This window comes from Vipera berus, assembly GCF_964194415.1.
Source record: "Vipera berus genome assembly, chromosome: 1".
NCBI lineage: Eukaryota > Metazoa > Chordata > Lepidosauria > Squamata > Viperidae > Vipera > Vipera berus.
In genome coordinates, this window is record NC_138202.1 from 91,269,285 (window position 1) to 91,283,440 (window position 14,156).

The 14,156-nt window shown below is 46.2% G+C and overlaps 1 protein-coding gene across 1 annotated transcript in view; it reads left to right on the forward strand.

The window, feature by feature from the left end:
- Positions 1 to 14,156, forward strand: part of LUZP2 (leucine zipper protein 2) — a gene marked incomplete at both ends in the record, with an annotated part of 417,062 nt that overhangs the window by 235,254 nt on the left and 167,652 nt on the right. Inside the window, one exon of the mRNA XM_081314356.1 lies at positions 2,284 to 2,354. Within this exon, the coding sequence (XP_081170482.1) occupies positions 2,284 to 2,354 (71 nt within the window). The remainder of the gene's footprint in view (positions 1 to 2,283; positions 2,355 to 14,156) is intronic.

The window sequence follows — 14,156 nt, forward strand, 5'->3', positions numbered from 1 at the left end:
TACACAGATGGGAAACTACAAAAACACCTTGGTCACGTATCCACATAGACTATGCAGGTCCATTCCAGGGACAATCATTCCTAATAGTCGTAGATAGCTATTCGAAATGGCTGGAGGTGGCACCAGTGACTAGCACGACTTCAGCAGCCACAATACAAGTTTTAAGGGGGTTGTTCGCAACACACGGGCTTCCAGATGTAATAGTTTCCGATAACGGCCCCCAATTTACTTCCTACGAATTCCAGAGTTTCACAACGGCGAACTCTATTAGGCACACCACCACGGCGCCATTTCACCCATCCGCGAACGGCTTGGCAGAGGTGATGGTAAAATCTACAAAAGAGGCACTGTGGAAAATCGTCTCCGGCAACTGGCACCGCAGACTTGCTCAATTCCTTTTATCTCAGCACACCACCCCATGCACAACCACGGGAAAGTCCCCAGCAGAGCTTCGCTGGGGCAAAAGACTAACTACCAGACTGGACCGTCTACACCCTGACAGAGCCCCTCCAGACCCAGAACTACCCCTCCAGCACAGGACTCTCTACACAGGGCAAGCTGTCTGGGCAAGGAACTACGGGGGGGGGCAACAAATGGACACAGGGGGTTGTCATTGAACAAACTGGTCCCCTTTCTTACATCATAGACACTGGACACAATTCCCACATCCGCAGACACATCGACCAACTCCGGCGTCGCAGCCCGCAAAATATAGGAGGAAGGGGGAACGACGAAATGCAGGCAGAAGCCCCGCCGCAAACACTTTCACGCCAAACCCCCCCCGATCAGAACGTACCACTTCAAGACCCCGATCCAAACGACGCTGAAACGACGGAGCCATGGCCCATGCCCCCTGAGCCAGTCCTCGATACGCCTGGGGAAAGGGAACAACCAGTTGAGACAACCCCCCGGCGCTCCGAAAGGATAAAGAGACCCCCCGCCTACTTAAAAGACTTTGAATGGGGAAACCCAAAAAAGAAACAGTTGGGGAAAAATCAACTCAATCAGAGGGAGGGGTAAGGGGTGTTGTGTATTCACATATATTGTTATACATTCACATAGAGGTTAATAGAGATTAACAGGGCTGAGGTAGAAGCCGCGGCAGCTTTTGACAGCTGTCAAAAGCTGCCGGACAGAACTACGCAGGCGCCAACCGACTGACAGTTCTACACGCGCTACCGCTGACAGCTCAGAGCTGTCAAAATCAGCCGGCTCCAATTGGCAGGAACGAACGGCGCGGGAACCCGGCTCAGCCCTGATTGGCTAACCTATGACAGCTGCCAGTATAAATAGATGTCATGTTCTTCTGTTGTTTGCCTGGTTCGGAATAAAAGTTAAATCGTTCAACTTGCTGTCTCGCCTGCTTCTTGAACAAAGCAAAAGTCAAAGAAATGGAGAAGACAGAAAGCCTGAGATAAATGCACTTTCAATATTTCATTTTTCATTTTTAAGAGCTTGCTCTGTGAAGAAAGAAAGTCATATGAGTTGAAGAACCAAGGTCTTATTTTCTGTCTTAAATCCAAACTGGTAATGTGGCTAAAAATTACAACATAATATTAGTCTGGGGAAAAAGTGTATCATAATATTAGGCTGGGAAACCATGATTAGTCCCAACCAAGCATGATGATAACAATTAAACTTTTGCCTAATTTATTTATTCAATTTCTGCAGCTATCCATCTCAGTCAATTACTCTGCGTAGCTTACAATTATGTTGTGTATATTGATATTTGGATGAATTTCATGTTCAGATTCATATTAAATCAGCTTATGCCTTATGAACCACCCAATTTGTTTGAGCGTGCTGTTAAAACTCAGCCACAGCCAAGTTGTATCTTCCTTACTTTCTTTTCTGTCATATAATGTATCTTTCACATATAGCCTTTAATACTAAAAAGTTTCATGTAGCATTTGAATAAGTCTTTCCTTCTTTTCTCTTTTTTTTCTTTTTTCTCTTTTTTATATATTTTATATTAATAGTGTTTGTAGTTATCCTATATGAGCTAGAGAGTGATAGATTTTAGAGTTTACGGTTGTTAACATATGGTTGTTTATGATTTTTTTTTTTTTGCTTTTTATACCTTGTACTTAGCTCTGGGAAGTCGGGGGGGGGGAGGGGGGGAGGGGTAAGGAGGGAGGGATAGGGGAGCTGTAGGGGGGTTTGTTAAAGATAAAATGTATGATAAAACTTTTCAATAAAAAAAAAGTCACAATGAATAATTTTAGTGGTGAAAAATTTAAGGGAGCTCCTTGGTAATACCTGATTTCTTCCTTTTGTTATCAGTCTTTGAAAAATGATGAGGCATCAGCAAAAAGTGATGTGCAGAAACTCTTGGAATTAGGCCAGAAACAAAGGTATGATTCAGCATTTATTTGCCTTAACTATTATATTTTCTAATATAAATAGAAAATGATGATTAATCCTTACCTTTTAAAGCCAGTAAGCAAAACAAAACATTCACCTAAGAAATGGATCATAAAAAAAATCAACAATCTGACCTGAAATACTCGTTTCATGTTTTGAAGTTAAAGGGGGAAAAAACAAGAAAGAACAAGATTAAAATCTTTTTGTTGAACCAGTTTTCTACATGGGAAGTTACTTCTATATTGGAGTCTATTCCATGGGGGGGGGGGGAGAAATATTTTCATTTTGCATGCAAAGACCTACCACAAAAAAGATTCTTCAATTCTGAAGTCTCATTTTGTTAAAGCTAATCAGAAGCATTATCTGAATGCAAACCTTCAGGTTTATTTTATGGCAATTTCCCAGTGATGGAAAATTTTACACTGTCTGGCAGATAAAATCTACAGTGGTTCTTCTCAAACTTTTAAATCCGATAGATGCCAAAGGTCAGAATGAAGTAATGTGCAGGAAATCAAGAGCAAATGTCCATATTTTATAAGGCACAGGATTTAGAGGAACCCAGTAAGGAGCTCATTTCTTTTATTAAGAAATCCAAATGGATATATCACAATTATATGTTTATTTTCTAAATATCTTACAACTCAAGAATATCTATAGACTATTAGGTACCTACTTAGCATTTAACCTCCAAAATGAAGTAGGTTTTTTTTAAACAACAAAAAAATTTCTAATTGTGAAACTCATATATAGACACTGACTCAAAGCAATTAATACAGAAAGGCATTAGTAAGACTGGGTACATTATACTTTACTTTCCACTGTTTCTCAAATATGTAGAGTTATTGCACAACAAAGATTTTGTTCTCCGAATATTTTTTGGTGTATTTTATAGATTTTTTTGGCTAATCAGTATTTAGCCAATGGCAATGTACACTTTTCAGTACTAGCTGGCTATCCTTGTTTGTTGTCACTGTGAGTTGTGTGTGTGTGGGGGGGTGCACGAAGGAAGGCTCAGCCAATCTCATTGTACACATGTTGTACTTTGACAATAAAGCTGATTTGATTTGATTTGCATAATGAGAGAAGCATAAGAAAACATGGAACTATTGTTGAAGCACATCCACTACACCACATGCAGGTGGAATATCTGTGAAGATCTAAAAGTAGTGGCTCTGCTGCTTGGAATGCAGCTTGGATATACCAAGTACTGATGCTACAGATGTGAATAGGACAGCAATGGAAGAGAGGCACATTACATTAGAAAGAAATGGCTACTCTAAAAGAGTTTGGTTCCAGGAAAGAAAAAACAGGGCACATGAACCCCTTGTTGATCAAATGAAGATAGTTTTGACTGCACTTTGCATAACATTCAGACTGATGAAAAATTTTGTGAAAATGATGAACCAGGAAGATGAAGGTTTTGGTTATTTGAGACAGATGTTTCCAGGAATAACTGATGCCAAGATTAAGGAAAGCTTTTTTGTTGGTCTACAGATCAGATACATCATGACAAGTAGTTCAAACATCTGTTAGTGAGGTCAGAGAAAATCACCTGTATTCCACTGGTTGACCAACTTCTTACAACAGAGAATGCCATGGAGTACAACATGTCATTGAAGATTTATTTTCTACATTCACACGTGGACTTTTCCCAAAAAAATCTAGGTGCAGTCAGTGACAAACCTAGTAAAGGTTTTAGTGGACATGACCACAATGGAAGAATAGTATCAGGGCAACTGGAATCTGACAGTGCTGTCTGAATATTGTTGGACACTATAGTAAGACACTGAGTACACATGAAAATCAGCAGCCAAACACCTTTAGTCCTGTTGAACTCATGCAACATGTTGGAAACATTATACAATTAAATGCATTATTCTCATCAAAAGTTAATTTTGCATTTCTCAAGATTCCAACTGTACATGAGACAGTTATTCTGAAATTATATTTGTGTTAAGTTTGAAGGGGTCTGTAATGAACACCAAAAGTTTTTCAGGAAGCAAAATTTTGAAAAAAAAAGTTATCCAGTGTAACCTTCCCCAGACCAGATATCTGGATTTCACAGTGCAATCTGCCAGCTACAAGCAGTGCAATCTGACAGCTACAAGCTATATACACTCACTACCATTGCAATATTGTGTCATCAAGTTTCTAAACCAATTTGGGTCACTACCTGGATATATTTGTAACCCAAACCATGCATTTCTGTGGGGTGGCAATAAAAATACAATTTTTGTATGCTTAGGTTTGTAACATAAATATTGAAACAACAAAGGAGAAAAGGGACAAAAGCCTTCACACTTATATGGGAAATAAATTTATCTTTTTTATATACTCCTTAAAGAATTTTAAACAGTATTTATTACATTATATTACAACACCCAATGAAGCTGAATCAATGCAATATAGCCTTCTGCCTTTATGGAATTTCTCTGTTAAGCAATGGATCTTGCTTCCCCCATTCCCTTACAAGATCATCTGAATTTGAACAGTATTGAATTTAAACCATTTCACATTTAACTATATAAAGGAAAAATAATGAACATTATAGATTCCAAAGCCTTGCTTTCAAATCTCTGGAGATGTTACATTTTTTTAGAAATTTACTCTGTTTGCCATTTTCAAAGTAAAAGTGTCATCTCAGAGTTGCCATGATACAACTGAGTGGGAAACAAAATATTTTAATTCCCAGAAACCATTACACGTGACTCTCTATACATTTCATACTAAAATGAGAGCGCACCAGATTTCAGTCACTGTTGAAGCATCAAACAGATCATGTAAAAGCAAAATGATATCTCCAGAGTAAGGAGGTGAGTTTTATGAACCCCCATCTGAGGCAAGTCAAAAGAAATACTCCACACACACTTTCCAAATAGTGTCAAGATTCATAAGGGAAGATTTCCACTACATTTAAAATTTATGAAATTTATTGTCTTGAAAACAAATGCTGACTTCCAACAAAGTTCTGTAATTTGCAGTCTGTTTTCTAAAGTGTTGGCTATTGCCCCCAGCTTATCTTCTAATTCTCCAGGCAAATGCAATGAAAATCATATACCAAATAAGGCCAATATAAGCAGGTCCTTAAATAATTCCTGGATTTAGGATCCATTTGGTTGGAAAGGCACACATTTTAAAATGTGCCTACAGTTAAAAATGTAAGGCACAAAATTGCCCTGTAATTCATGCAAAGAACAATGCACATGCACTTCCAGTTCCTGTTTGATAGTTAAACAACCTAACAGTAAATCCATCAGGATAAAGATACCTACTGTATCAGATAGAGAGCTGAGTCTTAATGTATTATCTTGTCTACCCTGCAATAAATTTTCTGAAACAACTAAGAAAGGTTCCCTGCTTTATTTATTGAAAAAAGTAGCTCTCTGAAATTATTCCATTGAACCTAATGAGCAGTGTACAAGATAGCTTTTACATTTAATATGTAGTTCTTCCATTCAAAATGTTCTGTTCTAATCAGAACTATAATTCCTTAGCAGCATTTCTACATTAAAATATTAAGACATAACTATGGTGGAAACTAAGCCTCTATAGCAATGGTACCCAGCCTTTCCAGCTCCATGGACTGGCAGTGGTGGCAAAGAGGAGGGGGGGCGGTGGTAGTGATGGTTTTGCAAGTGCATTCACTGCTTGCTTTGCATGCTCATCTGACACTTGCATGGCCCCGGTTCCCAATGGCCTGGGGGTTGGGGGTTGGGGACCCCTCTCTGCAGATAGCCTTTTTCAGTGACCATTTAAATTACAACAATGCCAAATAAAGACTTGAAACTAGTCCTTCTAGTTGTAGCTGTTGCATGTAATTATAGACACATGTTCATGATTCAGCAACTGGCTCACAATTATAATAGTCACAACAGCCCATGGTCACATGATCACACTTTGTGACCTGCCAGCTTCTGACAACCAAAATCAATGGGGAAGCTGGCAGGAGGTTGCAAATGGTGATCACATAACTGTAAGATTTGCAATCTTGCAGGATTTACCTGACAATGGCAACTGGAAGTGCTGCAGTTGCTGTCATAAGTCAGTGTGGTTACATGACATCTCAGTTTATGACTATATTACTTACGGACAGACTTGCTGGTCCCAATTATTATAATTAATGAAGGACTACCTGCACCTAATCTCTGATACTTGATAGTTTTGCATCTGGGTTCTAATGACATCCGTTGGCTGACATAAACCAGATGTATGCATGCTGAAGAGATCAGTCTGTGGAAAATATTCACATTTCCATATTCTTGTTCAACCTATTTTTATCACTGATTACACTGAAGCAGTTCTGTCTTCGAGTTTCCAAAGAGTTCCTGAGAAATAGCCTTCTGTTTTTCCACTTTACATTTAGCCTTTTTCCCTAGCATAGGTGAGGCTGGGTTTATTTATTTATTTAGAAAATTTATTTGCCTACCCTACACCATAAAACATTAAAGCAGAAAAGACATTAAAATCAATCGTCATGGCACACAGCAGATAAAATCATTGACAATTACAAACCATTAAAACCAGGGAGCCGGACCGACAGGAGGTGGGGAAGTGAGATTAAGTTTTCATTAATCATCTACCTCCAGTATGCAATTCCCCCATTGGGTCCCCAAGCCATCTGGCAAGTCAGTTCTTAAGGCTCTTTCAAAGTATCAGGGGGGTGGGGAGCCAATCTTGGTGGTAAGATGTTCCAAAGGGCAGGAACTTTATTTTCCTGGAGCCTGTCAGCTTGAAATTCCTTGGCTGACAGGATCCGCAGCATGCCCCCTCTGCTGGCATGGGTAGTCTGGGCCAGTCCAGTCAGAGTGAGAGGGTTCCTTAAGTAGGCTGGATTCATAACCTGCAGGGTTTGCCAGAGTATTTGCTGAAGCCATTTGCTGGAGGATCTGAATGCATTTATGCCAGCATTAGATGAAAGGGCTCCCTGCCTTCTCTGATAGCATAAACCCCTCAGGAGAATGCTGAGAAGGGCTCCAAAACAGACTGGAATAAATCAGTATGGTCACATGTCAAAAGTGAAAGAATCTCATTTGGTTTGTGAAGAAACTTTGAGACGCTGCTGGGCTTAAAGCATCGTCCAACTTGTTGTGATTCAGGGTCAGCCTGTGGGTTTGGCAGTTGGGTTGGACAATTTAGAAAAGGAGGAGGGGGGTGTTGGAGAGCCTGCAGAGGACAGCCCTGAGGCTTCGCAGAGCCCTCAGCCAGGCCCCTCCCATCTGGTTACGACGCAGACCCAGCTGTGTGAGCCTGACAGTGTGGATGAAGATGATCCACAGCTGGCCCTGTTCAAGGATGCCTGATGCAGGAGGCAGTCAATCAGGAGTAAACAGAGGAAGGCAATGGGCACCTCGGAAGGAGGCAGAGAGAAGCCACGCCTTGAACTGTGGGGACTGTGTGGGAGGGCTGGTTTGCTGAAGGCAACAGTTTGAATAGCTCCTGTTTCATGGTTCGTGTTTTTGTTTTGCTCTGTTTGCTCTGTTTTGTGTCAATAAATTTGGCAGGCTTAGTTCCAGCCTCTTGCCTTTTTGTAAAGGGGTTGTCCCTGCCTTTTCTGCAGGGCCGGTAGTAGGCTGGTACAGAACACAACTGAAGATGAACACAGTTCTTCTAGACATACTTCTTAGAGAAAACACCCACCCATATTAGGGGTATTATTGAGCCAGTTCAGTTGTTTTGAGGGGCTTCTACAAAACTTCTACTTTTGCTGCCACCGACCCTGTAGTGTATGCAGGTTCTGAATACACATGAGGGGTCAGTGAATTAAGAAGGTGCAGAGCTGGACAGCTCCACGCAGGAACAGCAAGCAGGAACAGCGTTCGGTGGGAAGCCAGAACAAAAAGACAGCGTTTGGCGGGAGAGCCGGATTTAAAGGGATTGGCTGACCAGCTGACAGGACGCTTGGATTTTAACCCATTGGCCGGGCAGTTACCTGGCCAGGTATAAATGAGGGCTGAAATCCTTTGTTCCCCAGTTCGGCCATGTTCCTCAATAAAGCAACGTAACTCCTGAACCTGTGTCATCTCTGATTCTTGAACCCAACTTAACAACTGGCAACGAGGAAGGGATGTTCTGAAAGGTGGTAGGAAACTCAACTGACTGGAAAATCATCACCTGCATCAGATCAGATCAGAAGAAATGCATGAGATGTCCCAGGACGGTCAGGCTCAAATGGCTCAGGCGGGTCCAGTTCCCATGGTCCAGGTCAGTCAAGCCCCCATGGTGCCGGTCAGTGTAGCCCCCACTTTTAATAGTGCTCATCCCCAAGAGTAGGAGGCATTCGTAGGGCAGTTAGAATTTTACTTCATCGCCAATAATATTGCTGAGGACAGGATCAAGGTGGCCACCCTGCTCAGCACATGTGGGAAGGACATTTATCAATTAGCCGTGGGCCTGTGCATGCCCACAGCCATCAGGGCGGTGAAGTATGATGACCTTATGGACAAATTAAAACAGTATTTTAACCCACACATGTCAGAAGTGGCATGGACGTTCGAATTCGAAAAAAGGAACCAGCAGCCGGGGGAGTCAGGGTCTGCATTCATGGGTGCAGTCAGGCAGGCGGCTCGCCTGTGCAACTTCAACGACTTAGAGAGGAGATTGCGGGACCAAATCGTTTGCAAGCTCAGAGACCGGAAATTGAGACAAAAGCTGCTGGCCAGACTGGGTCTAACCCTCAAGTCGGTGCAAGAAGAGATATTGGCCTGGGAGCTAGCTGAAAAGCCAGAGATGTCCGACGCCAGCCGCAGCAGCCAGGGAGGCACCATCCATACGACACACGGGGCAGAACGAACCAGCAAGGAAGAACTAGTGGCTGAAGTAGACCTGGTTCATCTACGACCCCCCATCCGTCCGGACAGTGCGGGATCCCAAAAGGACAACAACCAGCATCAACAACACCAGCCACCAACAGCCAGGACAAGAGATGCTCCAGGTGCAAAGGCTGCATGTCCCGACAGAAATGTGCTGGTTGCGGGGGGAATCATCACCACTCTACCTGCAAATTTCGGGGAGCCAAATGCCGAGCGTGTGGCAAGACGGAACACATCGTGTCCGTCTGCCAGAACCGGAGTCGAGACATGCTACATGAGGTGGACGCTGAAGCTCACCAGCTGCCAGGTACCAGGGGTCCAAAGCGCAGAGTGCTTATCAGCTATACCAAGAGCAGATGGGCAGTTTGTAACATGGGGGATTCTAAATCCCTCACCCCCAAAATTAAGCTAGAGGTGCACCTCCAAGGAGTTCCATGTAAAATGGAGCTGGACTCAGGCTCCGCAGTCTCAGTCATTTCATATGAGACTTATAAGCTCATTGGCAGCCGGAGCGGCCAGCAGGTTTCCTTGAGGCCATCTAGCATTACCCTTACTGATTTCCAGAATACCCCAATACAAGTCCGGGGGGAGGCCACCTTCTCTGTGATGTACAAGGGGTTCCAGGGGCCTTTGGATGTCCTAGTGGTCAAGGGACAGAGGACCAGCTTGTTAGGGTTAAGCTGGTTCAAAGCACTGGGAATCCGCATTGTTGGAATTCACCAGACACAGACTCAGACGCCCAGCATCGAATCCCTATGCAAGGCTTTTGCAGACGTATTCGATGGAATGCTAGGAAAATACAAAGGTCCACCGATTGCAATCAAATTGAACCCCAACGTTCAACCAATCAGAATTAAGCCCTGGAGAGTACCGTTCACCCTTAAGCATAAAATTGAGTGGGAACTCGACAAGCTAGTCACACAGGGGGTTTTGCACCCGGTAGAGGGGGCAGAGTGGGAGACCCTAATTGTCACCCCGCTCAAGGCAAATGGTGACATCAGGATCTGCGCTGATTATAAATGCACAATCAATAAATCGTTAAACCCCCATGCATACCCAGTACCCACACTTAGCAGCATCCTAGTATCACTCCAGGGAGGGGCCATTTTCACTAAGCTGGATCTCGCTCAGGCTTATTTACAGCTCCCGGTCAACCCAGAGACTGCTGCTGCACAAACAATAGTCACCCACAAGGGGGCGTTCTGGGTAGACTGGTTGCAGTTCAGAGTCAGTGTAGCTCCAGGCATCTTCCAGGAGGTGATGGAGAGAACACTTAAGGGCATACCGGGCGTCTGCCCGTATTTCAATTATGTCCTCATAGCAGGGGACTCAGAGGGGGTTTTGGCAGAACGACTGCAGACTGTTCTGGGTAGATTTTGTGCTGCTTAAGCTTAAGAAAGAGAAGTGCTGCATTACAGTGCCTGAGGCAGAATTCTTGGGGTTCAGGATTGACGCTGAGGGGGTTCATCCTGCTGCATCTAAGTTGAAAGCAATCAAAGAGGCCCCCACACCAAAAAAACAAGGCTGAGCTGCAAGCTTTCCTGGGGTTACTTAATTTCTATCACCCTTTCCTACCCCACAAGGCTTCAATCGCTGAACCCTTGCATAGGCTATTAGATAAGAAATCAACTTGGAACTGGACCAAGGCACACAACAGCAGTTTCCAATCTCTAAAAAATCTGTTGGCAAGCAATGCCACCATCACCTACTTCATAGAAAATAAACCAATTTTCATTGCTTGCGATGCTTCTCCTTATGGAGTGGGGGCTGTGTTGAGCCACCTAGAGGAGGATGACAGACAAATTCCCATTGCATATTACTCCAGGACCTTGTCAGCAGCCGAGCGGAACTATGCACAGATAGGCAAGGAAGCCCTGACAATAGCTGCTGGAGTAAAGAAATTCCATGATTATTTGTATGGGAGAAATTTCACCATCTTTACAGACCATAAACCCTTGCTAGGTCTGTTTACCACAGATCTTGTCACCCAGAATGCTCCGTTGGTCCATCTTCCTTTTGGCTTACTCTTGGAAACTAGTGCAGAAGCTGGTCAAGGAAATGGGCCATGCAGATGGGTTAAGCAGACTTCCTCTTAACAACACGGAACCAGATCCAGCACCAGCAGCCCAAATATTAGCCATTCAAGATCTGCCAGAATGTCCTCTCAGTGCCTGAGACATTGCAGCAAGAACCATAAAGGATAGGATTTTGAGTAGGGTACAGACGTGGGTTAACACAGGTTGGCAAGACAAATCACCAGGGCCCAAATTCACGGCATTTTTCGCAAGAAGACACGAGTCTGTTTCCATACTCCCCTTAATGACGGGTCCAAGCTTTGGGACTCCGAGAGGTGGTTGGGCTTGGACAGGGGCCTCGAGTTAAGACGCGCTAAGAGGCCCCTGATAAGATTCTTAGCCGGTTATTTTAAGAGGTTAGGGAGGGGGAGGAAGGGGAGGGTGGGGAAGGAATTTGTAACCGGCACTCAGTCTGGACCTGTTAGAGGTCCCGACGGGACGGGGTCGGGGGAGGTGGCTGCTGGCGCTGGGAATGTGGGGGTGGGGCATCGAATCCCCACGGCGATAGGGTATGGCAGCAGGTGTTTGCGCGGAGGGCCATATCAACATCTGGGATCGCGCCCCCGCTATCTCCGAGCGGTGGCGCGCTCCGACCCTCCGGTTAGCACCCTCCTACCCGGGGATGAGGGTGATCAGGCCCCTGAGCTCAGGTTGGTCTATTTTAACGCTAGATCCGTAGTTAACAAAGCTCCCCTCATCCGTGATCTGATCGAGGAGGAATGTGCGGATCTAGCGTGCATCACGGAAACTTGGTTGGGTTCGGAGGGAGGGGTGCCTCTCACCGAGTTATGCCCGCCAGGTTTCCGGGTGCTGCACCAGCCACGGGCTCAGGGCAGGGGTGGTGGGGTGGCAGTGGTTATTCGGGAGACTTTGTGTCCCCGGGAGGCCACCATTGTCCAGATGGCCGGGAGTGAATCCCTCCTCTTGAGATGTGGTCCTCGGGTTCAGTTGGGCTTGTTGCTCACATACCTGGCGCCCAGCTGTGTGGCAACAGCCCTGCCTGAGCTGCTCGACACCCTGTCAGGGTTGGCGGTGGAGTTCCCCAGGCTTATTGTCCTGGGTGACTTCAACCTACCATCACTGGGGGGGTCGTCGGAGTTAGCTCGGGAGTTCATGGCTTCCATGACAGCCATGGGCCTGACCCAGGTTATTGAGGGCCCTACTCACGAGGGGGATCATACTCTCGACCTGGTGTTCCTGTCTGGACAGTGGTTGGATGATCTGGGAGGGGGTTCTCCATCCATCACCCCTCTGTCTTGGTCAGATCATCACCTCCTGAGGCTGGTTTTCCGTCATGCCATCCCCCGCCGCTGGGCGGCGGAACCGACCAGGTGGTTCCGCCCCAGGCGCCTAATGGACCCGGACCGGTTCCAGAGGGCGCTTGGGCCGATACCTATCACCCTTACCCACAGCCCAGTCGATGCTCTGGTGGAGGCCTGGGAAACGGCTGCCACCAGGGCACTCGACTGTGTTGTACCCATGCGACCTCTGACTCGGCGCAGATCCCCTGGGCTCCATGGTTCTCTGTGGAGCTCCGGGAGATGAAGCGTCGGAGACGAGGTCTAGAGAGCGGTTGGAGATCCAGCCGATCCGAATCCGACCGATTGCAGTTAAGAACCTTCATAAGGTCTTATCTTGCGGCGATAAGGACGGCGAAGTCTAACTACTTTGCCGCCCTTATCGCGTCCGCAGATAATCGCCCGGCCGCCCTGTTTAGGGTGACTCGCTCCCTCCTTAACCAGGAGGTGAGGGAGGATCCCTTGCAGGGACGAGCCGAGGAGTTTAGTCATCATCTGACGGACAAAATCGCTCGGATCCGGACCGGCTTGGACTCTGACTGGGCAGAGTCTGATGTGGAGGAATCAGGCGGTCTTGAGCACGTTATCTGGACTGAGTTCGACCCTGTTTCCCCTGATGATGTGGACAGGATCATGGGGAGACTGAGCTCCACCACCTGTTTGTTGGATCCGTGCCCCTCCTGGCTAGCTTATGCGGCTCGGGAGGGAACACGAGGCTGGTTCCATGCAGTAATAACTGCTTCTTTGAAGGAGGGTGTCTTCCCTGCCGCCTTGAAGGAGGCGGTGGTGAGACCCCTCCTCAAGAAGCCTGCTTTGGACCCGGCTGTTTTAAACAACTATCGTCCAGTCTCCAACCTTCGCTTCCTGGCGAAGGTTGTTGAGAGTGTGGTGGCGCATCAGCTCCCTCTGTTCCTGGAGGAAACTGATTATCTGGACCCGTACCAATCGGGCTTCAGGCCCGGACACAGCACGGAGACGGCATTGGTCGCGCTGGTGAATGATCTCTGGAGGGCTAGGGACAGGGGTTGTTCCTCTGTCCTGGTCCTATTAGATCTCTCAGCGGCCTTTGATACCATCGACCATGGTATCCTGCTGCGGCGTCTCAGGGGGTTGGGAGTGGGAGGCACCGTCCTACGGTGGTTCTCCTCCTACCTCCAGGGCCGCTCGCAGTCGGTGTTGACAGGAGGGCAGAGATCCGCCCCGAGGTCTCTCATTTGTGGAGTCCCTCAGGGGTCGGTTCTCTCGCCCCTCCTGTTCAACATCTACATGAAGCCGCTGGGCGAGATCATTCGTGGTTTTGGGGTGGGGTATCACCAGTACGCTGATGATACCCAACTTTTTCTTTCCACCCCGAACCAACCCAGTGATGCCCTCTCCGTGATGTCCCAGTGCCTGGAGGCGGTTCAGGTCTGGATGGGGAGAAACAGGCTTCGTCTCAATCCCGCCAAGACTGAGTGGCTGTGCATATCGGCGTCTCGGGTTAACCAAGTTATTCCACCTTTAACGATGGGGGGTGAGGTGTTACCCCCCGTTGATAGGGCTCGCAACTTGGGCGTCCTCCTGGATTCACGGCTCAATTTTGAAGATCACATAGGAGCCGTGACCAGGGG